Source organism: Larimichthys crocea, chromosome XIII (assembly GCF_000972845.2).
Source record: "Larimichthys crocea isolate SSNF chromosome XIII, L_crocea_2.0, whole genome shotgun sequence".
Lineage (NCBI taxonomy): Eukaryota > Metazoa > Chordata > Actinopteri > Sciaenidae > Larimichthys > Larimichthys crocea.
The window spans coordinates 9,428,132-9,453,441 of NC_040023.1; the positions used below are offsets into that span (position 1 = coordinate 9,428,132).

The 25,310-nt window shown below is 41.5% G+C and overlaps 4 protein-coding genes across 5 annotated transcripts; 3 read left to right on the plus strand and 1 right to left on the minus strand.

The window, feature by feature from the left end:
* Positions 1-5,225: 5,225 nt before the first annotated feature.
* LOC104924412 (elongation factor 1-alpha) lies at positions 5,226-8,956 on the plus strand. Its single transcript, XM_019253740.2, has 8 exons — positions 5,226-5,379; positions 6,178-6,332; positions 6,905-7,084; positions 7,176-7,472; positions 7,557-7,707; positions 7,808-8,064; positions 8,165-8,399; positions 8,509-8,956. The coding sequence occupies exons 2-8, from the start codon at positions 6,189-6,191 to the stop codon at positions 8,628-8,630; spliced, it is 1,386 nt and encodes a 461-aa protein (XP_019109285.2). The 5' UTR covers positions 5,226-5,379; positions 6,178-6,188; the 3' UTR covers positions 8,631-8,956.
* Positions 8,957-9,138: 182 nt separating this feature from the next.
* On the plus strand, positions 9,139-20,659 carry LOC104924398 (elongation factor 1-alpha). Of its 2 annotated transcripts, none has more exons than XM_027286209.1 (8): positions 9,139-9,280; positions 10,301-10,453; positions 11,349-11,528; positions 11,620-11,916; positions 12,062-12,212; positions 13,262-13,518; positions 13,878-14,116; positions 20,593-20,659. In XM_027286209.1, the coding sequence occupies exons 2-8, from the start codon at positions 10,310-10,312 to the stop codon at positions 20,642-20,644; spliced, it is 1,320 nt and encodes a 439-aa protein (XP_027142010.1). In that variant the 5' UTR covers positions 9,139-9,280; positions 10,301-10,309; the 3' UTR covers positions 20,645-20,659. The 2 variants fall into 2 exon arrangements, with proteins under 2 accessions (XP_027142010.1, XP_019109263.1); XM_019253718.2 differs by lacking the exon at positions 20,593-20,659 and adding an exon at positions 15,006-15,380 and having other exon boundaries at positions 13,878-14,112.
* LOC104924414 (elongation factor 1-alpha) lies at positions 15,702-20,068 on the plus strand. Its single transcript, XM_027286210.1, has 8 exons — positions 15,702-15,808; positions 16,680-16,832; positions 17,399-17,578; positions 17,668-17,964; positions 18,043-18,193; positions 18,294-18,550; positions 19,286-19,520; positions 19,759-20,068. The coding sequence occupies exons 2-8, from the start codon at positions 16,689-16,691 to the stop codon at positions 19,881-19,883; spliced, it is 1,389 nt and encodes a 462-aa protein (XP_027142011.1). The 5' UTR covers positions 15,702-15,808; positions 16,680-16,688; the 3' UTR covers positions 19,884-20,068.
* A 1,036-nt stretch (positions 20,660-21,695) lies between the features above and the next one.
* Positions 21,696-25,150, minus strand: LOC104924415 (major histocompatibility complex class I-related gene protein). The gene is made up of 7 exons (XM_027286212.1): positions 25,019-25,150; positions 24,577-24,846; positions 23,951-24,229; positions 23,481-23,783; positions 23,214-23,315; positions 22,400-22,417; positions 21,696-22,224 (listed from the first exon to the last, which is right to left on the minus strand). The coding sequence occupies exons 1-7, from the start codon at positions 25,137-25,139 to the stop codon at positions 22,178-22,180; spliced, it is 1,140 nt and encodes a 379-aa protein (XP_027142013.1). The 5' UTR covers positions 25,140-25,150; the 3' UTR covers positions 21,696-22,177.
* Between the last annotated feature and the right edge of the window lie 160 nt (positions 25,151-25,310).

Below are 25,310 nucleotides of genomic sequence, written 5' to 3' on the forward strand. Positions count from 1 at the left end.
TAAATCAATATATACATAGTATATGTCTGTTTATCTATCCATCTCCACTATACTCTCCTCAATTTAATCATTTTCAGTATCCAGCTATAGATTATTTAGACAGTACCTTGTTTATTTGGATATATTTTAGAGGTTTTCCCATCCTGCAAATCATCTCTCACTCCCCTCTAATGCTATGACTCAAAGGTGCGTCAGACAATAATGTGCATTGCAGTGCCTTCGTACACGAGGCCAGGTGCATAAAGAAATGTATGTTTTCTGGAAGATCTCGACTGTCCTGCACAGAGCCGTGACCTCGACCCAATACCAATACCAATACCTTTGGGATGAACTGCAACACCATGCAAGCCAGCCAGCCAGGCCGTATCACCAAACAGTGGCTGACCTCAGCGCTCTTGTGCCTGAAAGATAGAAAATCATTACAACGTTATAGTAATGTACATGAAGCCACTTACTTCAGCAACCTTTTATCTATGTAAACATGTAGACATACATATTTATATGTATTTTTATCTATATTATATAGCACCTTTAAAGTTGACAAAGTGTTCTTTCTTTATATATAAAACATTAAACTACTACCTTGCATTGTTTTAGCTGTATGTATGTCTATATCTATGTGTTCAAGGCTAGTTCGAATAATCCAAAAGATCCCATGTGTTTAATATGTAAAGGTAAATTAAAAGCCTTGGAGAAATTAGACAGAGCATAACATATGGCTGTATAATGTGTAGAAAGCTTCCCCTGACATTAAACAACTTCATCATATCACGTATGAGTACGTCTCTGCAGCTCTCTCTCTCTCTCTCTAACAAACAACAGATTTCTCTCAGTCTAAATGTTCAGATCTCCCTGTTGCTATAACCACCACTCATACCGGATGACTCATCACTGACGTTCTGCCAGGGAATGACTGCCAGTCTGTCTGAATCACATTCTCCCCTTCACACACACACACACACACACACACACACACACTCATACTTCCCCCTCGCTCAGTTCGTTAGTGCCTGAAATAAGAGCACAGCTGTTTGACTTTGCTCTGTTCGAGCCGGCCTGTGTTTGGTGTCTGCATGCACTGTATGTAATGTGTGTTAGCCATGTGGATACTGGCATGGCTCTGTGGTTGGACATTAAATCCAAATTCAGATATCTTGAAGACGATCACATGAATTAACATGTAATTTCTTGTTCCCCAGAGGATGAATCCTACCAACAATGAATATCTCGCAGCACCACGATGAGGTTGTCTTATAAAGTAGCTAGTAAAGGATAAACTTTGGTGATCCACTAAACAAAGATGGTTCAAATTGAATATCTCAGAAATTATCACATAAATCATCATGATATTTCTTTGTCCCCAGAGGATCGATCCTACCAACAATGAATATCTCGCAGCACCACGATGAGGTTGTCTTATAAAGTAGCCAGTAAAGGATAAACTTTGGTGATCCACTAAACAAAGATGGTTCAAATGGAATATTTTAGAAATTACCACATAAATCATCATGATATTTCTTTGTCCCCAGATGATGAATCCCACCAACAATGAATATCTCACAGCACCGCAATGAGGTTGTCTTATAAAGTAGCTAGTAAAGGATAAAGCTTTGGTGATCCACTAAACAAAGATGGTTCGACTTGAATATCTCAGAAATGATCACCATGACATTTCATGGTCCGCAGAGGATGAATCTTGTAGCTCCACCATGAGGTTGACATTTATGGTTTTGATATAACAACAACTATTGGCTGGGTTGCTTTGAAATTTGATCTAACTAATTTTTAAGTGAAACAATAAAATATCTCAACAACTATTGGCTGGATTTGGTACAGACATTGCTGACTCCCCTGAGGATAAGCTCTCCGCTACACACTGGTTAAACAGGTCTGGTGCTTCAGTGTCTGTGTTACTTTTAACTATGAGTTCACCTCTGGGTCTCTGCCAAGTTTTATTGCTCCACCTTTGACGAAGTGGAAAACTTGTTGTCAGACTTTACTCCCTCACTGCGGTAGTTCTTCTTTCTGTGGTTTTACTCTCACCTTAACTAGGTCCCAATTAACCTGCCCTACAGGTATGTTTTGGAGAAGTGTTATTGTTTTGGACCAGACGCAGAGCTGCCATTGTATAATATGGCTCATTACACACACAAACAGACACCTGCTAACGATTGTTTATGTTAGGATTTTTTTTTTTTTTTTTATTGTATTCAAAAGTCAAATCAAAATACACGTAAGCTGTGTCTCTAAGTCACAATTAAAAACTTTAAAATGAGAGTTTGTTTGAATCTGTAATTTTTTATTTCATCGCATTTACTTGATTTCTTTCCTTTGACACAGGCCATCTTTGCACAGATGTATACCAGCAGGCTGTTTATGTGTTTTTCTTTCAGTGAACATTTATTTTATTTTGCTTTAGTGTATAATTCAAACTATATGGATTTAATGATGTTTTATTTTATTAGAAAAACTACTTGGCACAGTACTATTGTTGCATAAATAGTTTTTGTTGCTATCAAATGCTGCTGTAGGAGTAGTATATCTCTCTTTTATATATTTTAAATGGTGTAGTATAACCTATTCATACAGTAATATTTCTCCAATACCTGTATACACTTCACTCAACCTTTCACATTTATACAGTCTATAGTACACTTACTTTTCTGTTCTATTTATTTAGATTTTATTTATATCACTCCAGTTTTTTTTTAACTTAAAACAATTTATTGTATTTTTATCTGCTATGTCAAGTGCTGTTGCTGCAACTAGTGACCCAGACAGTGTTAACCCCTCATTTGACAAACAAACTGAAACTGAACCTGTCAGATACCATCTGTACACTTAAAATACAAACATCAGATTTGAACTTGAACTTGAAGTATTCTTTCTAATGATTTATGTCACATGATTTGCTGTTGGACTATGAACTCTCAGGATCACAGTCAGGTCTGGGGGATCGGAGAATGGCAGCTGTTTAAAAAAGCTGCTGCCGTGTCACTCAGTGCTAATATAAACAAGCTCAGACCACATTTTTAGCCTTTGGGTATGAATGGAAGTGAAGTCTGTGAAGGTTCGTCATGTTTTGCTGCTGTACTTTGAGGATTGCAGGTGTGGTTCGTCACATATAGCTGTGGAAACACTTTGTTTTAATGCCTGCAAAAGCAGCACATGTATCTGACATCGACCTTGGATTTCTTTCTGATAATTTTACTATAAATAAATATTTTTTACGAGATGTTTGCCCAGTCTGTGCCTCGATGTTCCCTCTATAACTCCAGCAGAGTAAACCACACTTTCTGGTACTCTTACCCTCACTTTTTATGACTCTGACAGCGACTTGCTGCTCTCTGTCTGGCCCTCAGTCACTCACCATATCACCCCCAGTCTGCCTCACGTCCTCCCTCCCTCCCTCCACATATCCCGGCTCTTCACTCTCCTGCCCCCCTCGTAGTCGCCCTGACTGAAAGCAGCAGCTGCCAAGTCGAAGTGGCTGTTACCTGAACTGTTAGCTGGGAAAGCCGAGCGAGTAGCTCCAAGTGTGTATATATGTGTGTCTGTGTGAGAGTATCTGGGGATGCCAACTGTGTCTATCCTGGGCAAGAAGCCACCGGGATGGAGGAAGAGGCTGAATCTGACCTCCTGACCCTCGCAGTAGCATCCCAGTAACACAACAAGTTTATCCACATTATGAACTGTGTTATTTAATCTAATTAACAACTTTAGGATATGAAGGCATCTTCGGGATGTGAATATGGCTGTAAGTGCGTGAATTTGAAGCAGAAATGTGCAGAAAAATCTAATATTCCCACTGAAACAGGTAATTAAAAGTAGTAAACCAGCTGTCTCACTCGACCCTGAGAACTTCATGTTTAATTCAGTCAAACAAGTCTGTTGTAAATGCAAACGCCCCGACAGATAAGGTGTCTTGAAAACAGCGGGAGTTCATCTTTTCAGGCTCCGGGCTCTGTTTAAATGCAAAATCTCGAGGGGATCTGAATAATCTTGTCAAGGTGATAAGCCGTCCCAGTATTACCAGGGTGGGGGCGGTGGTCCGAGGGGGGGATGGGAGGTTAGTTACATGCTGGTCTGTTAGATTAATAACATGAAGCTGAGTTTAAAATAGTTAATTTATCTGATTTATTTATCACTGTGTGCATGTTTACACCTGTCAATCATAAAACCAGTGAACCATGAATAAACACACCTTGAATTACTCTTTTTATATGCCTCATATTGTGTTTAAAAACACTATATTTCTACTGTAAACACTGGGTGAAGATATATTTGATTAATGGTGAACATATCTTATATCTTTAAACCGACTCAATCCCACTCCTTAATGGTGTAAATTTCAAGTATAAATCATCTTTTCCGCCTTACATCACGTATTTACATGCCTCATATTGTGTATATTTGCATGTTGTCAGCTTTAAAAACACTATATGTCTCCTGTAAACACTGGGTGAAGATATATTTGGTTAATGGTGGGCATATCTTATATTTTTAAACTGTTTTAGACTCAATCCCACTCCTCAATGGTGTAAATTTTAAATATAAATCATCTTTTCCGCCTTACATCACGTATTTACATGCCTCGTATTGTGTATATTTGTATGTTGTCAGCTTTAAAAACACTATATGTCTCCTGTTTGGTTAATGGTGGACATATCTTATATCTTTAAACTCTTTTAGACTCAATCCCACTCCTTAATTGTGTAAATTTCAAGTATAAATCATCTTTTCTGCCTCACATCATGTATTTATCTGCCTCATATTGTGTGTATTTGCATGTTGTCAGCTTTAAAAACACTATATGTCTCCTGTAAACACTGGGTGAAGATATATTTGGTTAATGGTGGGCATATCTTTTATTTTTAAACTCTTTTAGACTCAATCCTACTCCTTAATGGTGTAAATTTCAAGTATAAATAATCTTTTCTGCCTTACATTGTGTATTTATAGTTGAAAAATGTCATACTAGGGAATAAGAAACAACTTCCAGGCAAACACAAGTGCGTTTTTGTACCAATTTAAGAAAGTTATGAGAACAGCTCATGTGCTTTTTCGTTGTGTTTCTGGGTCATTCCCTATTGTCTTCATGTACAGTGTCTGTCTGTGTTGCAGTGTCTCTGCATGCATGGACTGAAATTCAGCAGTCCCCCCCGGTGAGACATCATACATGTTTCAGGCGGTTCATCCGGTGGCGTGCTGACGTTTTTTGCAGGAATGTGTGTGATTTGCGGGTCCGCACCGGGGAGGGCGAGGGGAAGTCAGGCCGCCTCCCATTCGGTATAAAACCTCCAAGTCCACCCCTACTCTTCCTCTTTCTGTTACCTGGCTAGGGGCAGCAGCTTTGGCCGTGAAAACCCACAAACACCGGTAAGTTAAGCTTTGATTCATCTGGTGTCAGGCCGGGATGCGGGCCTGTTTCTATTTTAACTTTTTGTGGATGTAGTGAGATTAAAGTTTTGAGTTATTTTAATTTTTGTTTTAATCTTTGCTTGCCTGTTATGTAACTCAACACAAACCTGTGGATTTCCTTTGTTGGGTGTGGATTCATGCATTGTAAAGCGCTGCTTTCACCTGCTTGATTTGTTGGTTTAAACTAAGATTATATTTGGTTATATTTCACAAAAGGATGCCGAGGGTGGAGAGGCTGTTTTTAAAAAAAGAAAAGAAGGGGGGGACAGGAACAAAGAAGGGGGCTGCCAAAGCCGATACCCGGGGATGCTGTAAAGGCATTTCTCCTCGCCTCCTCCTCATGAAACAACTGTACATGTTTTCTAGCGACAGGTGTTGGCAGTCTGGAATAAACATCTTCTGGATATTTGGCATATATCTTTGTAACTTAACACGACGTGGCCCATGGCGTAACACGTGTCTCGCCTGGCCTGGCCTGTGGCCGAGTGCGGCCTAGTGAAAAGCGGGCACCGCCTGGTTTTTAGTCGCTCAAATCACCGTTAACCACCGAGTAACCATGATATATATTTAATTATAAAATATGTTAAGTCACTTTTTTTTAAAATGAGCTTGAATGGTGTTTTTAAATTGAGCCGGTGTGAGTTGCTAAGCTCGCTATGCTTAACGGAGTTGACACATAATGGCGGCGGTTTAAAAAAAATGACTAACGGTTGTTGCGTTTCTTTTTTTTGCGTGTGTCTTTTTAATTCGTGACAGAAACTACAACAATGGGAAAGGAAAAGATCCACATCAACATCGTGGTCATTGGCCATGTCGACTCTGGCAAGTCCACCTCTACCGGCCATCTGATCTACAAATGCGGAGGAATCGACAAGAGAACCATCGAGAAGTTCGAGAAGGAGGCCGCCGAGGTGAGACTTTTTTCGGCTTTTTTTTTTCTCTTCATCTTGTAACGGGTTTCACTTCCAAGAGCCAAAATGGCGGCGTCAGCGTGCCCCCGTTCCTCTGAGCTCTGCCGCCCGGCGGCACGAGAGTGTGACGTGTGTGTGTGCGCGCACGCGGGGTGGGGCTTAAAGCGGGAACAGCGCTTATATAGTGACTGTGCATTAAATTTGAATGAAGGGGCCCCACAGGCTGTTTAAATCTACTTAAAAATACTATAATGTCTCCAATTATGATAGCTACAACTGGTATTTTGGATTGAGCTAACTTTTTTTTGGTAGTTAAAATAAAAGGGCGGCAGTCCATAGGGGCTTGGTTCAAGTCCAGCATTAACCCCCACAATTAACGAGTGTCTATGAGCCCTTGTACTGAATGTGGGTTAAAAATGCAATGAGTGAGAAGAATTTCCCCATTGTCGGATTAAAGTATCTTAAGTAGAGTTGTTGGATGTTAACGTAGCCGCTGATTTCTACACCCCCTTTGTCCATTTCAAATGTATCACAAACAAGTCTTGACTGTTTCTTAATTTATCCCTCCGCAGATGGGCAAGGGCTCCTTCAAGTACGCCTGGGTGCTGGACAAACTGAAGGCCGAGCGTGAGCGTGGTATCACCATCGACATCGCTCTGTGGAAGTTTGAGACCAGCAAGTACTACGTGACCATCATCGACGCCCCTGGACACAGGGACTTCATCAAGAACATGATCACTGGTACCTCTCAGGTAAATCATGTTTGATACACTGCAAGCTCAAACTTCAGCTGTCTTGCTTTAGAGCTTTTAAACATTAACTCTTTGTAACATTTCATTTTAGGCTGACTGCGCCGTGCTGATCGTTGCTGCTGGTGTTGGTGAGTTCGAGGCTGGTATTTCCAAGAACGGCCAGACCCGTGAGCACGCCCTGCTGGCCTTCACCCTTGGTGTGAAGCAGCTCATCGTTGGAGTCAACAAGATGGACTCCACCGAGCCCCCATACAGCCAGGCCCGTTTCGAGGAAATCACCAAGGAAGTGAGCACCTACATCAAGAAGATCGGCTACAACCCCGCCAGCGTTGCCTTTGTCCCCATCTCTGGATGGCACGGAGACAACATGCTTGAGGGCAGTGACAAGGTAAGGAAACTGATAATGTTGTGCTCGACATGTTAACCTCGTCACCTGGACATGGACTAACGTGTCACTTTGAATCTTTTGTAGATGAACTGGTTCAAGGGATGGAAGATTGAGCGCAAGGACGGTAACGCCAGTGGAACCACCCTGCTGGAGGCTCTTGATGCCATCCTCCCACCTGCCCGTCCCACCGACAAGCCCCTCCGTCTGCCCCTGCAGGACGTCTACAAAATCGGCGGTAAGAACTGAGACATGTTGCTTGAAGACAGTGGAATGACTTGCAACCCCAATCATGATACCATATTTCTTTTGTACTTAAACCAATCATCTTTCCCCAGGTATCGGAACTGTACCTGTCGGCCGTGTTGAGACTGGTATCCTGAAGCCTGGCATGGTTGTCAACTTTGCCCCTGTCAACCTGACCACTGAGGTGAAGTCTGTTGAAATGCACCACGAGTCTCTGCCCGAGGCTGTCCCCGGTGACAACGTTGGCTTCAACGTCAAGAACGTGTCCGTCAAGGAAATCCGTCGTGGATTCGTGGCTGGTGACAGCAAGAACGACCCACCCAAGGGAGCTGACAACTTCAATGCTCAGGTTTGTAATGCGAACATAAATTGCTTATAACTCTGAAATTGTCAGTTTTGCACCAAATTGCTTTCAGTTAAGCAATACTAACTGTAAAATGTCTCCACAGGTCATCATCCTGAACCACCCTGGCCAGATCAGTGCAGGATACGCCCCTGTGCTGGATTGCCACACAGCTCACATTGCCTGCAAGTTCAGCGAGCTCATCGAGAAGATCGACCGTCGTTCTGGCAAGAAGCTTGAGGATGCACCCAAATTCGTCAAGTCTGGTGATGCTGCCATCGTCAAACTCATTCCACAGAAGCCCATGGTTGTGGAGCCCTTCTCCAACTACCCTCCCCTCGGTATGTTTTGTACCTGAGAGTCTATAACACACTAGAAATGTTGGGTTTAACCCTATGATGATAAAGTGCGCACATGCAGTTACTAAATGGCTCACCCATCTATTCCCAGGTCGTTTCGCTGTCCGTGACATGAGGCAGACCGTGGCTGTCGGTGTCATCAAGGCTGTTGAGACCAAGGAAGTTTCCGGAAAGACAACCAAGGCTGCAGAGAAGGCCCAGAAGAAGAAATGAATGGTCGTGCAGGATATCCAGCAACAAGATGTGTGCCGGCAGCAGCGGGCCACCCCTTACCCCCATCCTGGATCATCTTCTCTGAGGCAGAGTTCTCTCCTCAAGGACTGGCTTATGCTGATTAAAACCCATCGCAAAAGTTTTCGCAGGAAAAAAGAACTATGTGGCATTGTCACCTACCTGAATCACATGACAGTGCTTCTTCTCAGTTAAGTTTTAAGTTGGAAATGGTTTAGAACTGTATCTCGATGTTAAAAATGCCACAAATTAATTGGAAAGAAAGCTGCTGGTAACTAATAAAATAAATGTCTCTGAAAAAATTGAAATTGGCCCTTTTTTGTCTTTATCCTTGAACTGTTGCAGATGGGCGCAGGCTTTTTAAGCTGTCACAGGCAAGTCTCTTCTGCGCTGCAGCTGTTTTTGACCATGCTATCTGAGTCCGGTGATGCACTTGTCATCCAATCGCCTCGATAGGAGTTATGCAGCCCCAGCCAATAGCACCCCTTATTTTTTTTTGTCTGACAGCAACAAGAGCAAGCGCAGCCCTCCCTCTCCTCTGGTTCCGTATAAAAACTCTGGGCAGATCACATTCTGTCCTTTTTTCCCCTCTGCTCTAAATCAGGGACGTCTTCGTTCATTGCTGGGCACAGGTTGGTAGAAATCTCTTTAATCTCAGTTTTGCACTCGTAATTTTTCTTCCCTTAAATGCATGTTTATGCAGGAAGCTCAGGTTGTTGTCACTGCAGGGGGATTTAAAACTGCAATATTGCTCTGAGCTAGAAAATCACTGCCTGGATGTAAGACTAAAAACAAGATGCTGCTGCATAGCTGTGTAATAATAGTTTGTTACATGCAATAAGGTAGACATGCTGGCTCACCTCTTGCATTTTTCTTAATCCAGACTTGTAAATGTGGCAGATTCGGCTTTATCTAAAAAAAGATTTAATATAATCCCCAAAAACACGTTCATTAGGAGCGTTTACCATGAACTTGAGCTATAGACATGTAGTCTGTCTTTCTGCCAGTCATGGTAGTGCTTTTTCCCCCTTTCTACCATCGTGAACGCGCGTCAGTGCTGTCTTATGCAGTGGAGCGCGCTTGCATCAGTTGGTAACATGGCGGCTCTGCGCACCGCGGCCCAACATGGAGGCCGGTCTGTCGAGCACATGGCGCGTGACTCATCAAGTGTCGGGCACGAGCACCGAAAATGACTTAAACGACATAATACTTAAAATTTTTAGTCATTTATGTCGCTCTTGAGTCAGTTGAAGCGACATTTTTAAGTGTATTAAGTCGCTCAGACTTTGGCGCTTTGACGTTTTCGAATTCCTAACGGTCACTTGACAGTTGGCGACCGTTAGCCGGCCGCTAAATGCCGCAGTTGCGACAAGGTTGGGGGGCGGAAATCAAGATGTACTGCGTGATAAACATGTCACGTTTCTGTGTCAGCCTGTTTTTATGAAAGCTCTTAAATTTAAACTTGATATATGTTCAATATTAAGTCCTTTATAACTACTTTATGGTGTTTATAGTTTAATTTATTTAACCGTTACCAGCTCGCGAGCAACTGATTTCAGTTATAGCTGAGTCACAACCTCAAAGGTGGCGGTCCCGCTTTTATTCATGTATTAAGTCGCAATAACAAACTCCATATGTTGTTTATAAACTAGTACATCGAAATGGGAAAGGAAAAGATCCACATCAACATCGTGGTCATCGGCCATGTCGACTCCGGCAAGTCCACCACCACCGGCCACCTGATCTACAAATGCGGAGGAATCGACAAGAGAACCATCGAGAAGTTCGAGAAGGAGGCCGCCGAGGTTTGTTATGGAGACACCGAAAAAAAAACGGCCCACTGCAGCACATATGACAGCATGGAGGCAGAACACAGCGTGTCACCCCCACGTGTGTGTGGGGAAACGGGTGTGGTGGATGTAACACTGGTATTACTGGGTTAAAACCGCCACCTACTGTTATGAGATGTGTACTGTGCTGCTCACTGCCACATATTAGTGTTAAAATCTGGAGTTTAACATGCATAAAAGCTTAATTCATTGATTTAAAAAGGGTTAATATAGCTGCTGCATTACTGGAGAATCAGCATGAATACATACACATACTTACTTCCACACCACTATAACTAGATAGATACTTACTAAGTAGAAAACAATGCAAATAACTAGACAAACACATTAAAACACACTTAACTCAAACAAATTATATGTAAAACATTGATTTGTTTGAGTAGGCTTTAAACAAATTATAAGTAAAGCTACAAACAAATTATATTAAAAAGGAAAATGCCTCTGTAACTCATTCATTCTTTCATTATATGATATTTTATTATCTAAATCAGCAAGCTTTTCCAGCCTTAGATTATATTTTATTGAGTTTATTGAGACTTTAGGCTAATTTATTTATCTATTTTGTGTATTTTGTGAATGAAAAAGGGGAGTTTAAAATATGTTAATTTAAGCCCCAAATTAAGCTCTTGTTGCTGACAAGTTAATATGTCAACTCACTTTCATTAAATTAGTCCCGTAATATATCCCAATAATTAACAGGAACTTTAGTCTTCTGAGGTCTATTGGGAAGTCGTTTTAGAGGACGTTTGCTGTTTTTCCACAGTGACAAAGCATGATTTTCTACAGTTAAATCCCCCTGACTCATTCCTACTTTTTTCCTGCGCCATTTGTGTCGTCTTAACCACAAAAGATGGGCAAGGGCTCCTTCAAGTACGCCTGGGTGCTGGACAAACTGAAGGCCGAGCGTGAGCGTGGTATCACCATCGACATCGCTCTGTGGAAGTTTGAGACCAGCAAGTATTACGTGACCATCATCGATGCCCCTGGACACAGGGATTTCATCAAGAACATGATCACTGGTACTTCTCAGGTAAATCATGTTTGATACACTGCAAGCTCAAAAGTTTGAACCACATTCAGTGCTTTTAAATCTGATTTTTGTGTCATAATTTTCGATATAGGCTGACTGTGCCGTGCTGATCGTTGCTGCTGGTGTTGGTGAGTTCGAGGCTGGTATCTCTAAAAACGGTCAGACCCGCGAGCACGCTCTGCTGGCCTACACTCTGGGTGTAAAGCAGCTCATTGTTGGAGTCAACAAAATGGACTCCACTGAGCCCCCTTACAGTCAGAAACGTTTTGAGGAGATCACCAAGGAAGTGAGTGCCTACATCAAGAAGATCGGCTACAACCCCGCCACTGTTGCCTTTGTGCCCATCTCTGGATGGCACGGAGACAACATGTTGGAGGCCAGTGACAAGGTGAGGGGACTTCATGCTAAACTCAACCCACGTACGCCTATTTGAAGGTGGACCATGCAGAATTAATGTTTTCTTGCTCTTACCTCGTTGCTGTGTTCTCTTCGTCCCCGTCTTCCTCTCTCTGGCTCTGTGTCCTCCATTTTAGATGAGCTGGTTCAAGGGTTGGAAGATCGAGCGTAAGGAGGGCGGCGCCACAGGTGTCACCCTGCTGGAGGCTCTCGACTCCATCCTGCCTCCCACACGCCCCACCGACAAACCTCTGCGCCTGCCTCTGCAGGACGTCTACAAGATTGGCGGTAAGGAGTGTCAGGTAGAAGCAACGTAATGTTAGGCCTACAAACTGATAACAAACATAAAATAATCTCACCTGACAGATCTACTGTTGTATACAGTTAATGTGATCACAGTTTCATAAGTTGTTCTGACCTAGCCGAGTCGAGTTGGACTTAGTAACATCGACTCACAGCATGAGTGAATGTAATGCTGCTGGATGGACGGTAAAGTCACAGCAGTGCCGCATAAAGAAAATAACTCAATTTAATGAACTAAGAAACACTGAAAATTAGCCGAATTTTTAGTTTTAAATGCGACATCAGTCCATGCAAATACAGGTATTGCCACAGATTCTCTATGTAATAAAAGAAACTGACGAGGAATTTGTTCATAGTCTTACGGTAAGATGCTGAATGATGAGCCTCCCTCGTGCTCCTGATGTTCCATGAATCAAGGCTTCAAGGGCAGAAAATCGTTTTTTAAAACAAGTCTGTGACGACGCAGAAACCACTCCTCTTCCTTCATCGCATTAACTTTGCTGTTTTCCTGTTGAACCACTGCTCCTGCTTGTTGCCTCAAGGTAATAAGCAGGTGTGTCCGGACGAGGGTACATACCTCGTACAGACAAATACATACCTCGTACAGACAAACCCACGAAGGGAAAACAAAATAGGCAATAGTCTATGCAAAACGTACCAGGACCAAAACACGGATGCAAATTATCATAACCAAACAAAGATTAGTCGCTCATCTGAAATCCTGAAAGGTACACCTATAGCAGCGTTATCGATGCGTCATAGTGTGGGTTCAGCCTCTGATCCTGCTGAACAACAGCTTCTTAACCCAGATGGGCCGGTCAACGCTGTGGAGCTGAGTTGAAATCAACCGTGTAGATTTAATCCACATCTGAATCAACACCTGACATGCCTAAACACATTGCTGTGTAGCTTCTTTCTCTTACTGTCTGCAACACAGTGAAGAAAAACTAAGGACTAAGTTCACACATCTAATTTACAAGAGTTCTTTTATTCTGAAGTCAACTAAAGAGACATGCTGTCTCCCGTTGTCTCAGGTATTGGAACTGTCCCCGTCGGCCGTGTTGAGACCGGTGTCCTGAAGCCCGGTATGGTCGTCACCTTTGCTCCCCCCAACCTGACCACTGAGGTGAAGTCTGTGGAGATGCACCACGAGTCTCTGACTGAGGCTCTCCCCGGCGACAACGTCGGCTTCAACATCAAGAACGTGTCCGTCAAGGAAATCCGTCGTGGCAACGTGACCGGCGACAGCAAGAACGACCCACCCATGGCTGCTGACAACTTCACCGCCCAGGCGAGTCTGAGCGAACCAGAGAGGAGCAAATTCAAATTCAAGATGCAAATTAACAACGGTTGTCCACATTGTTCAAACAGCCACTGTTACAGTTTGTTAGCATTTAACTCCCCCTCAGCTCTTTCAGTTAAACATACCTGCTCATCTCTCTTTAACTGAAATCTACAAGTTTCCAGTTGACTATAAAAGTTGATTCTTGACCTTCAAAACAGCAGCAAACATAACAATATTAACTCAAACTAAATCTCTGCCAAACAAACTCAAAATCTGCTGGAAATGATGGTGACGTTGGTTTAAAGCTTTGGAGAAAGCCCCAGTCCACTTCCATGTATAATGTCAGGTTTTAACCCTGCTCGCAGGTCATCATCCTGAACCACCCCGGCCAGATCTCCCAGGGTTACGCTCCCGTGCTGGACTGCCACACCGCTCACATTGCCTGCAAGTTCAGCGAGCTCAAGGAGAAGATTGACCGTCGTTCCGGCAAGAAGCTTGAGGACAACCCCAAGGCTCTGAAGTCCGGAGACGCTGCCATCATCACCATGGTGCCTGGCAAACCCATGTGTGTTGAGAGCTTCTCCCAGTATCCTCCACTGGGTGAGTACAGCACTGTCTGAACATTTGATGCAAGGCTTTATTGACCTTTTACATGGCAGGACAAGCACAGGTATAATTAGTAACACCTATGATGGCTGCATGCCATTTTGGTGCTTTCATAGTCCTGCTATAGTGCATGCTGGTTACGCTTACTTGGACTCTTGGAACAGAGCTATCACTAATACTATGAAAATGCACTAATCAATATTTTTATATCAGGAATGTTCTTACTGTGCATTTTAGCTCCTTTTAGCTCAGTAGATAGATATTTCCCTCAGGAGGTGGTGGAGACCAAAGATGGAGCTAGAAAAAATTATATTTTTGTCACTCAAGTTTTACATATACAGGCCCAAAATACAACAAAACAAACAAATTAGGAGTTCGGTACCTAACCAACCATTCTCCAGTTCCCAAGTCGCCTTTAATGGCGTTGCTCTGGATGTATACTGAGACACTTATTTGCTAATATGTTCACCATGACAAACTTAACGTTTGGTGTGAATATAAAACAAGGTGCTGTAAAAAAAATATCACAAATCTAATTGACAGGAAAACCATTCATTTGATTTTTTATAAGCTTTTAATGATGACTAGTCATGAATCAGAATCTATTTTTTTTTAAAAAGTAAAATAAAAGTTATATACAAGTACACAGATATGCATGAAATTAACTTAAAATGCTATTCTGTTAACTCTTTTACAGAGTTACAGGTATTTTTGTGCTCAGTTAAAAGATAAAAAGCACTTATCTTCAGTATAACGTGCACTGAACATTCACCACCCACAAGCTGCACCTTAAACCCATTAGACTCATGTCAAAGGCATCTTAAATCCTCTCACGGCTCCTTTGTTTCCCTCCTTTCTCACTCGTCTCCTCCTCCTCCTCCTCCTAGGTCGCTTCGCTGTGCGTGACATGAGGCAGACCGTGGCCGTCGGTGTCATCAAGTCTGTCGATAAGAAGGCTGCCTCTGGTGGAAAGGTCACCAAGTCTGCACAGAAGGCCGAGAAGAAGAAATGAATTCTCATGCAGGACGTCCAACAAAAAGTCACGTCTCAGCAGCAGCGGGCCACCCCATCCCCTCTTCTTCCCTGCCACCCAGCGCCATCTTCTCTGAGGCAGAGCTCTCTACTCAAGGACTGGCTTATGCTGATTAAAACCCATCGGAAAAGTTTCCGCAGGAAAGGAAGGCTTGTGTCTTTTAGGGGAAGCTATGATCATAATTAAGTTGAAACCAAAACAATAAAAATCTTAAACATTGCCAAATGAAGATGTTTCTCTGGTGTTTCATTATGACTTCTCCACTCCTCCAGAAGCATGTTGTTGAAGGTCAAAACACATTTTCCTCTCTTAGTTTCTGTAGATTTGAAGATGATACAGAGGTATGAATGCATGTAGCTTCACAAGAGACATTTGTGCTACCAAATATGACAGACAAGTTTTTAAGGTGTGTTGAACAGACAAGACTATACTGATATAACTAGTCTAACAAGTAAGTGTGTGCAGTGTGCAAACCAGTTGTGAAAATAACAGGGTGTAGCAAACGCCTATTAAAACTTGAAACGTCAACCAGGACCAGGTGATCCAGGTGGGGGAGGAGAATAAAGCATTGTCGTCAGGTTAGTTCTTCCTTTTACAAAGTGCAGAGTGAGCAAGAGCAGACGCGCATCGCCCACCTCCGTTCAGGTTTTCAGCCAGGTGAGATAAAACACTTAAAATGGATATTTATGGGGCTTTTTGAATCTTGAATCTACTGGGAATTTGTTGGTAAAGGGTGATGAGAGAGAGACAGGCATTCCCCAAACAGGTTGCTCAGAGGTTGGATTCAAACCCTAAACTGCTGAGGCAAGGACTGAGTATTTGTACATGTAACTCGCACTCTTGCCTAGTGAGCTATACAATCTAATGTGTGTACAGGCGATACTAACCTATTTGATTATATGAGAAGACTTATGTAATACCACCATGATCTTATACTTTCTAATAGACTGATGGTTTCTATTGTAGTTTATAGATTTTAAATGGTTTCTTCTTGTTTCATCTGAATAAAAATTGTGACTTAGGTTTTTCTTAAAGCGGTACTTTTCTTTTGTTGATTGATGATATTTAAAATTCTTTTGTAACATAAAAGTAGCATCACCACGAAGGGTAGGTGTATTATACAAGTGGAAATAACTTCACTTTTCAGATTAATATATGATATAAAACATAGAAATAAAATATGGTGCTTTGTTATAGATTGAACACAAAGACGTGGTCCACCTTGAACATTTATTCATGCTTATACATCAGTAACAATCCAATATACCAAGGGCCCATTTATGTTTGATACTCCTTTTTTTTTTGCCAATTATATAAGGTTTTTTTCTGTTTTTTGTTTTTTAAAAACTTTTTATGAAGTATTTGTACCATAATGTGACATGTTACTTTTGTAGTTTTGCTTTGGTTTGATTTAATTAGCCGGTACAGCTAATGTAAATTAGCGAGACAACTGTTGGGAGCCAGACAGTGGTTCACCTGATTTAAATTCAAAGTCAACATAACTAATCTACACGTTGTTTATAACTAGTACATCGAAATGGCAAAGGAAAAGATCCACATCAACATCGTGGTCATTGGCCACGTGGACTCCGGCAAGTCCACCACCACCGGCCATCTGATCTACAAATGCGGAGGAATCGACAAGAGAACCATTGAGAAGTTCGAGAAGGAGGCCGCCGAGGTTTGTTATGGAGACACTAATGGACTACCTTTGACTTTTTTTTAGATTTTTAACACATATACACAGCATATGTAAAACAATGAGGCCATTAAGACACACAAAGTGTGATAGTACACGTGTGGAAAAGTTGTGAGGCAGTGCGGAAGTTACCACTCCCTAATTTCTCTCCCTAATTTTAGTTTAGTTACGGCTGCCACCTACTGTTGAACAACAACAAATACTCTGCTTAAAGTAGTTTAAGTTACTTTTTTTAAACACAAATATTAAATTTGAACATTGACAGGCAAAAAAAGCTTAAAATATCACCATATGTAATATTACTTAAGTTAATATTTAATATAAAAATATTAATTAGAAGTCTCAATAAAAGTATTCTAGTTTGGTAAATGGAATAACTTCAAGGGTGTGAGTTATAATATACTTTGTAATAAAACTCAAAGTAACAAATACTGGAATGTTATAGTAAAAGTAAAAGACACAAAATGAGACCAAAAATGATCAATCACTGATTCGTCTTTTATTCTTCTTGTTTTCTTTCTCTATTTGTGTCGTCTTAACCACAAAAGATGGGCAAGGGCTCCTTCAAGTACGCCTGGGTGCTGGACAAACTGAAGGCCGAGCGTGAGCGTGGTATCACCATCGACATCGCTCTGTGGAAGTTTGAGACCACGAAGTACTACGTGACCATCATCGACGCCCCTGGACACAGGGACTTCATCAAGAACATGATCACTGGTACCTCTCAGGTAAATCATGTTTGATACACTGCAAGCTCAAACTTAGCTGTCTTGCTTTAGAGCTTTTAAACATTAACTCTTTGTAACTTTCATTTTAGGCTGACTGTGCCGTGCTGATCGTTGCTGCTGGTGTTGGTGAGTTCGAGGCTGGTATTTCCAAGAACGGCCAGACCCGTGAGCACGCCCTGCTGGCCTACACCCTTGGTGTGAAGCAGCTCATCGTTGGAGTCAACAAGATGGACTCCACCGAGCCCCCATACAGCCAGGCCCGTTTCGAGGAAATCACCAAGGAAGTGAGCACCTACATCAAGAAGATCGGCTACAACCCCAAAAGCGTTGCCTTTGTCCCCATCTCTGGATGGCACGGAGACAACATGCTTGAGGGCAGTGACAAGGTGAGGATATTTTCAATTAGTGTAATCAAAAAAATGCTTGAGAACATGGACTGATGTCTCACTTTGAATTTCTCTTAGATGAACTGGTTCAAGGGATGGAAAACTGAGTGCAAGGAAGGTAACGGCAGTGGAACCACCCTGTTGGAGGCTCTTGATGCCATCCTCCCACCGACGCGTCCCACCGACAAGGCCCTCCGTCTGCCCCTGCAGGATGTCTACAAAATTGGCGGTAAGAACTGAGACATGTTGCTTGAAGACAGTGGAATGATTTGCAACCCCAATCATGATACCATATTTCTTTTGTACTTAAACCAATCATCTTTCCCAAGGTATCGGAACTGTACCTGTCGGCCGTGTTGAGACTGGTGTCCTGAAGCCCGGTATGATCGTCACCTTTGCTCCCGCCAACCTGACCACTGAGGTGAAGTCTGTGGAGATGCACCACGAGTCTCTGCCAGAGGCTCTCCCCGGCGACAACGTCGGCTTCAATGTCAAGAACGTGTCCATCAAGGAAATCCGCAGAGGAAACGTGGCTGGTGACAGCAAGAACAATCCTCCCCAGTCGTCTGCAAGTTTCATAGCCCAGGTGAGTCGGAGCAAACATGAAAATACAACTAGAAAAGCACTTGGAAGTGCCGACCTTTGCCAAGGTGACCTTTACAAACAGGAGGAAAAACATAAAGACAAAGTTCACAACTCTCACCAAACACATAGCAAGCTGATGGGCAACACAACAGTTTGCATGTACAGCAGAGGTGCCACACAACCTGACACCCTCTTTCTAATACAGTAGTTCCCCACTTGTTGGTCCTGATCCTGATCCTGATCTTCAAGAAGTTTCAAGGACTCTCATGAGGCCTTCTTGATTTTAAGGGGCTTAGAAAAACCTTTTTTTAAACTATACACAATGATGGTTATAGGTCACTCAGTGAAAGATAAAACCTCTTTTTAAAATCCAAATCACAAGACTGAAAAATTGATTTCAACTCAACATTTTACAAGATTCTCTGCCTTACTGATCATTTCAATGAGTCAGATACAGGTAAACATAAACATCTGGTGACCTCTATTGACTAACAGCAGGAACTGCATCACCTTTACCTTGGGCCTTAAGAAAGGGCTCATCACATTTCTAAATTCAGATCATCCTGAACCTTTCTAGCCAGATCAGCACAACACAACAACACTGTTTAGTCTCACTGTTAGACCACCCAACAGGTAACCTCCCTCTCTCTGTCTCATCACCAACCAATCCTTGATTGAAGGTTGGAAACCACTGATCTTAGATCTTAAATCCCTCCACGTCTCTCTCTCTCTGCAGGTCATCGTCCTGAACCATCCTGGCCAGATTTCTGCAGGATACTCCCCCGTGCTGGACTGCCACACAGCTCACATTGCCTGCAAGTTCAAGGAGCTCGTTGAGAAGATCGACCGTCGTTCCGGTAAGAAGCTTGAAGACAACCCCAAGTTTGTCAAATCCGGAGACGCCTGCATGGTCGACATGGAACCCTCAAAACCCATGTGTGTTGAGAGCTTCTCCGACTTTCCTCCGCTGGGTGAGTAAAACGCTTCTTTTCAAACATTACTTTGACATTTCAAGTACTTTCACTGTTAACATGCTAACTGACACATGCTGTAATTCCTATATAATGTAACTATCTTTGGTGCTTCAACTTTTACTGACATCTCAACTGCTTTCAGCCATAGCTTTTTCAACACTTGACACATTTTAGCCTCTTTGCAGTGCCGCTACATGAAATTTTAACTCATCTGTTCATGTCTTTTTTTTCCCAGGACGTTTTGCTGTGCGTGACATGAGGCAGACTGTGGCTGTTGGTGTCATCAAGTCCGTCGTGAAGAAGGACCTCGGCACTGGAAAGGTCACCAAATCTGCACAGAAGGCTGGAAAGAAGGCATGAATTCTCATGCAGGATGTCCCAGAGAAAATCACATCTCAGCAACCATCCTCTCTTCATCCTGACATCATTTTCTGGCTTATGATGATTAAAACCCATCGGAAAAGTTTCAGGCGGAAAGGAAGGCTTGTTTCTTTTAGGGGAAATCATTAACCAACTAAAACTAATAAAAATCTTAAACAAACCAAGTTAAGTTTTTTTTTTATGTAGATATTTGTGTTGTGTAAAGGAGAAAACCTACAGATTTTAGTAATTCCCCAACTTTTCCTCTGGCACTACTAGAAGGTCAAACTTTTCATGTATCCTGTCAAATATATATATAAATATAATATGAACTGCAGTCACTTTGAACCCCATGACTTTACATTTCCATCATCATCATCAGGTCAAAATAGGTACAAATGGTGGTTTATGACCAAATGTCTGCATAAAAAAAATTACCATGCCTCATCTGTACAGAGGTGCTAGGATGGCCTCTTTCATATGACTTGTCTTATATAATCGTATACTGTTTATTTCATATCCCTAGGCCTATATGCTCTGCATTTTAAATATAAATAAACATTTATTAATAGACTGTTTAGCAATAAAATAACCACCTCAGATTTGCTGGTACTCATCACAAGTGTCTGAGGTTCTTACTGATGACTGTCTCCTCATTTACGTTGACCACCTGAAGATGGTTAAGGCCGACTTGGTGAGACTTGTAGAGCTTCGCTGTGCGTGACAGGAGGCAGACTGTGGCCGACAGTGTCATCAAGTGATGACTTCTCCACTTCTCCAGAAGCATGTTGTTGAAGGTCCCAATCAATAGGCCACCACAATGACATTTGAACACAAATACACAAATAACTGAGCTGGTGTCATGAAATGGAAACACTTAAGTCTCTATCTAGATCCAGTGTTTAGTTTGTCCGTTCTGAAATATTGTACAAACATGGTGGTTTAACATTGCGGACTCCTTAGAAGAGGACCTGCAATGTCTGTAGATATAAAAGGCTCATTCTGACATAACAAAAACATCGTCTCTTACACACTGGACCTGTAAACGTTCATACCTCAACATTACACATTAGATTGAACCTATGAAATGTATAGTACAAGAAAACAAAAGTACAAGAACAGTACAGTAAGATCAATTATATTTCAAGATTAATCAAATTAGGAAAAAAAGACTGAGCTGCTTCATCTGTTCTCTTTACTAATCAGTGCTCATGAAGGGAGGCATGTCTATTCCTGCAATCAAAAGATATGTATTGAACTTATTTCTGTAACTAACAGCATAATAGTAATAATGAAGTTTTTCTACATCTGACTTAATAAAATTTCCTTTCCCAACCTGCTTAAGCAGCTGAACATAAGAACATGTTCAGGCAGTGTGTTTCAGTCTGTTTGCTTTGTTTCTTCACTGAGGACTCACTCACAGTTTACACTTGTTGTTGCCCTCTTGTGGCAAGTTTCTGAAACAAATGTTTTGATGTTTTCATTATTAGATTCCTGGCTATGTAAATATGTTAAAACAATTCACAAAACATACAAAAGTTATGGGTCCATAAAAAAGGGGCAACTAAACAGAACTTAACTCAGGCTACACTAACTTAACACAAACTGAACAGACTAAACCAACGTCTCATTTTTGAACAGTGAAGTAAAGTGCTTATAATAAAACATATTAAGATAAGACTGCTCAGTTAATATTTATATAACTGGATCTATAGTCACAGATGAGTGTGTGGACTCAAAGAGCCAAATGTTTGAGAGTTGAGGATTTTTATTGTGCAGTGAAACATCAGCACAAAAAGAAAGAACAATACATTTGATTTGGATTCATTTATATTCATTAATACACAGTAAAATGTGACAAAAGTTCCTTATGCCCACGGTATCATGTTCAATATTTAAGCTAGTTTAAATTCCATCACTCACCAAAATCAAATCAAATCAAGTTTATTTGTATAGCCCTTTACAATAGCCAAATGGTACCCAAAGTGCTTTACAACAAAGCCATAAACCATACACATACATACATAACATACATAACAGATACATAACAAATAAATACAATTAAAGGTGCTGTAGTGCTGCAGGGTATTAAAAGCATTCCAGAAATACATAGAAAGGAGCAGACAGAATGAGTACATCTGAGAAACAGTACTGCCCTAGTCAGAATAAAACACCAATCTAAAAAAGTGGGTCTTAAGCTCGATTTAAAAAGGCTGAAGGTCACTGCAATGCCTGATTTGGTCTATATTTTTGTCACATGACACTTGAGGAAACTCCCTGAGTGTGTTTGTCATTCAAGTCTCTGGATTCAGTTCCTCAGAGAGCTCAGAGCTGTCAGGAGCTGGAAGATCAGAAACAAACTGTTAAACTGTGTAAAGTTCACTCATCCTGCACTGAACTTTTATAAACATTATTATTATTATTATTATTAACTTTTATGAAACTTCATCTGCACAATAATGTGAAATACTTTTTAATCTAATCTAAATCTAAAATAAAATGAAAGTTTTACTTACGAGATGGAGGACGTGAGGCTGAAATCAAAAGAGAAATAATTTCAGTTCCAGTTGTCAGTAAATATGATCCTCTCTTCTACTCACTCAAACTTCTGTTCCTTCTGTTTAGTCCTTACTTTCTTTCTTTTCTCATCACTTCTCTCCCACATCAGCATGGTATAGTCGTATTATCATGACTTACACAGTTACTGTTGTTACTTCAAATTGTTGAGTTCAGGGAAGTCAAATAATGATTGAGTGTGCCTGCAAGGCACACTATTCACTATTCCCCATACTTATTATTCTTGCATATTCTAGGAATTTCAGTGCTACTCCTCCCACAGTTTTGGTCACACATACACAAAAAAGGAATCAAAACGACCAGCTCGACCGGGAATGGTATGCTGAGACATTTCTGAGCTTCTTTAGCCAAAACGGTTTTGCCAAAAATCGCCAAAAAACACACCAAAGTTTACAATGGGTGTGTATTGGTAAAATGTTCCAGAGCTAGAGTGGGTGACATCATCGCTAGAATGGAGAGGGAGAGAGAAATTTGTACAAAAATACATTTACAAACAGCTCTCGTGGCCACAGATGTCACTCTACAGAAATAATTCATACATAGAAATGTAGGAAAATTTGTGGGCTACGCAGCGATATCACTGCTGAAGATGTCAGACTTATAGTTTTGGCGGGAGATGCACTGATGCATCAAGATCACCCACCGACAGCCCCATCTTCTCCCATGTAAATCGGAGAGGAGAAATTTCTCAAAGGAGCACGGAGCACCTGTTCTTTCTCTCTCTCCCCAGGTCACATTAGCAGTTACACTCACCTTTCTTCTTTTTGTAAATGATGAATCTAGTGACAGTGACGAGGACGACAGCAAGAACAACCACTGCAGCAGTGATGGGGACGGTCATGTGACTCGGCTTCTCTGTTAAATAAAAAAAAATCAAACTGGTCCAGATAAAGCAGGTTAGAACAGAAGTACATCCATCTAAGGATTTATTCATACGTAATATTTCTATGACTTTTTTCACAACTAGATTTAAACAAACAACATGCAGTCCCATTCAGCACCCTCTAATCCCAGTCTTACCCCAGTTGGTCCTGATCTCTGCTTTGTCCAATCTGGTGACGATGTCGTCCTTTACACCAGAGAGATGAAACACACAGTCGTACCTCCTCCAGTCTTCAGGAGTGACTGATGAAAGGTTCAGGTCGACACTCATCTGGAAGGTTCCATCATGGTTGGGGAGGATCTCTCCGTGGTCCACGTCCTCATGAAACTCCTCTCCATCTTTCCTCCAGAACATCATGGCTCTGTCAGGGTAGAAACCTGTAGCATGGCAGGTGACTGGAGAGGAGGGAGTCTTCTGGAGGAGAGACACTGAGGGAAGCTCTGCAGACAGAGAAAGATCACAGTGTCAGTGTTCAGCATCCAGAAATGTCAGTCTGTACTGATTGTTTAGGACTAACTCAAATCTGACCACTACAAAACAAAGAGCCAAAAACAAGTTCATATCAGACTGACTGGATACAATGACACTTCAGGTCATGTGATCCTACCTGTTCTCACCACAGAGCTGCTGCCATAGACCACATACTTCTTCAGCCACTCAGGATAAATCTGTGTGTGGTAATTCACAATGAATTCTATTCCGGCTTTGTCAGCATCCCATCTCTGTTTGGTGATGACAGCCTGTGGTTTAGGGGCGATCCATGTTGATGTCTTCAGGTCAAATGATAGGAAGTCTTCTCCATCATAACCATATTGATTAAAACCACGAACCTCTCCAGTCTCATCATCCCACTCACAACCACTCATCATCTGTAAAATGTGGACGCCTGAGTGCGAGACAGAGACATTTTGTAAGTAAGTTCGATGTACAGATGAACTTTCCATGAAAGACAGTAGCTAATGTTCTATGAATTGACAGATGACTTCCAATGTCAGTATTCAAAGTGAGAATGTCTTCTTGCATTCTATTCACATCAGTCTCTTAATCAAAGTCACACCTGTGTGACACCTGCAGTCTCAGCTCTAAATATCTTGCAGATGTCTGTAAAGTGCACATGTGAGCACATGAGTACATGTTCAGAATAGAAGCTAAATCTGTTTGACCAACAACAATAAAAGGAAGTGAAACATTTTAGCAAGAAAAAGTCAAACACAACATGAATAAATACTTTACCTTCACTTTGGTTGAAGAGCTGCTTCAAATCATTTATTGTGGATTTGAAGCTGTTTGGCTGGCTCTGAAAACACGCTATACGGTAGAACTCAAACTGCTGAGGATTGTCTTCTGCTAATTTTTTCATCCAGTCCTGTTTTAGTTCTAGTTTCTTTGTGTTGATGTCACAGTAACCTATCAGAACGTCATTAAAGACTGTAGTTGCCACAAACTCTGGGAGGTTTGTGACTCCAGAAGATGCAGTTATGAAATATTTCAGGGAGTGTTTCACTGCAGGACAAACAAGGTTTATATATTCAGTATAAATACACATCATCATGTATTTCAGTGAAATACATTTCAAACACATCAGGCTGAGGTCAAAGAGAAACTAAACTAGAGTTTGTTGTTGAGCCATGCACAAGGAAAATACAGAGATAAAAGTAAAGATTTGTGATCTTACCTGATGATGAAACTTGACAAAAGAGAAGCAACAAAAATATTTTTTTCATCTTGTTTTGATGAAGACGTGTTGTGAAAAGACCGAGCTGCTTCATCTGTTCTGTTTTCTGATCAGTGCTCATGAAGGGAGGTGTTCCTGTTCTGACTAGAGATGGGAGTGTACCAGATGAAGTCACTCAGAAAGTTTTGTGGCACTGATTGTTATGACCGTACACAGATTGTTTTGATGTCTCCTTTTTGAACAATGAAGTGAACATTTTAGTATATGAATTATTAGATTCCTGGCTATGTTT

What these genes read in the sequence shown, in the direction of transcription:
- LOC104924412 (XM_019253740.2), top strand. Translation starts at nt 6,189, where the DNA reads ATGGGAAAGGAAAAGATCCACATCAACATCGTGGTCATTGGCCATGTC. An exon ending in TCGAGAAGGAGGCCGCCGAG is followed by an intron (nt 6,333 to 6,904) that starts GTGAGACTTTTT and finishes ATCCCTCCGCAG; the next exon opens with ATGGGCAAGGGCTCCTTCAA. An exon ending in TGCTTGAGGGCAGTGACAAG is followed by an intron (nt 7,473 to 7,556) that starts GTAAGGAAACTG and finishes AATCTTTTGTAG; the next exon opens with ATGAACTGGTTCAAGGGATG.
- LOC104924398 (XM_019253718.2), top strand. Translation starts at nt 10,310, where the DNA reads ATGGGAAAGGAAAAGATCCACATCAACATCGTGGTCATCGGCCATGTC. An exon ending in TCGAGAAGGAGGCCGCCGAG is followed by an intron (nt 10,454 to 11,348) that starts GTTTGTTATGGA and finishes TAACCACAAAAG; the next exon opens with ATGGGCAAGGGCTCCTTCAA. An exon ending in GGACGTCTACAAGATTGGCG is followed by an intron (nt 12,213 to 13,261) that starts GTAAGGAGTGTC and finishes CCGTTGTCTCAG; the next exon opens with GTATTGGAACTGTCCCCGTC.
- LOC104924414 (XM_027286210.1), top strand. Translation starts at nt 16,689, where the DNA reads ATGGCAAAGGAAAAGATCCACATCAACATCGTGGTCATTGGCCACGTG. An exon ending in GGATGTCTACAAAATTGGCG is followed by an intron (nt 18,194 to 18,293) that starts GTAAGAACTGAG and finishes ATCTTTCCCAAG; the next exon opens with GTATCGGAACTGTACCTGTC. An exon ending in CTCCGACTTTCCTCCGCTGG is followed by an intron (nt 19,521 to 19,758) that starts GTGAGTAAAACG and finishes TTTTTTTCCCAG; the next exon opens with GACGTTTTGCTGTGCGTGAC.
- LOC104924415 (XM_027286212.1), bottom strand. Translation starts at nt 25,139, where the DNA reads ATGAGCACTGATCAGAAAACAGAACAGATGAAGCAGCTCGGTCTTTTC. An exon ending in TTGTCAAGTTTCATCATCAG is followed by an intron (nt 24,847 to 25,018) that starts GTAAGATCACAA and finishes TTTGTCCTGCAG; the next exon opens with TGAAACACTCCCTGAAATAT. An exon ending in CAGCTCTGTGGTGAGAACAG is followed by an intron (nt 23,784 to 23,950) that starts GTAGGATCACAT and finishes CTCTGTCTGCAG; the next exon opens with AGCTTCCCTCAGTGTCTCTC.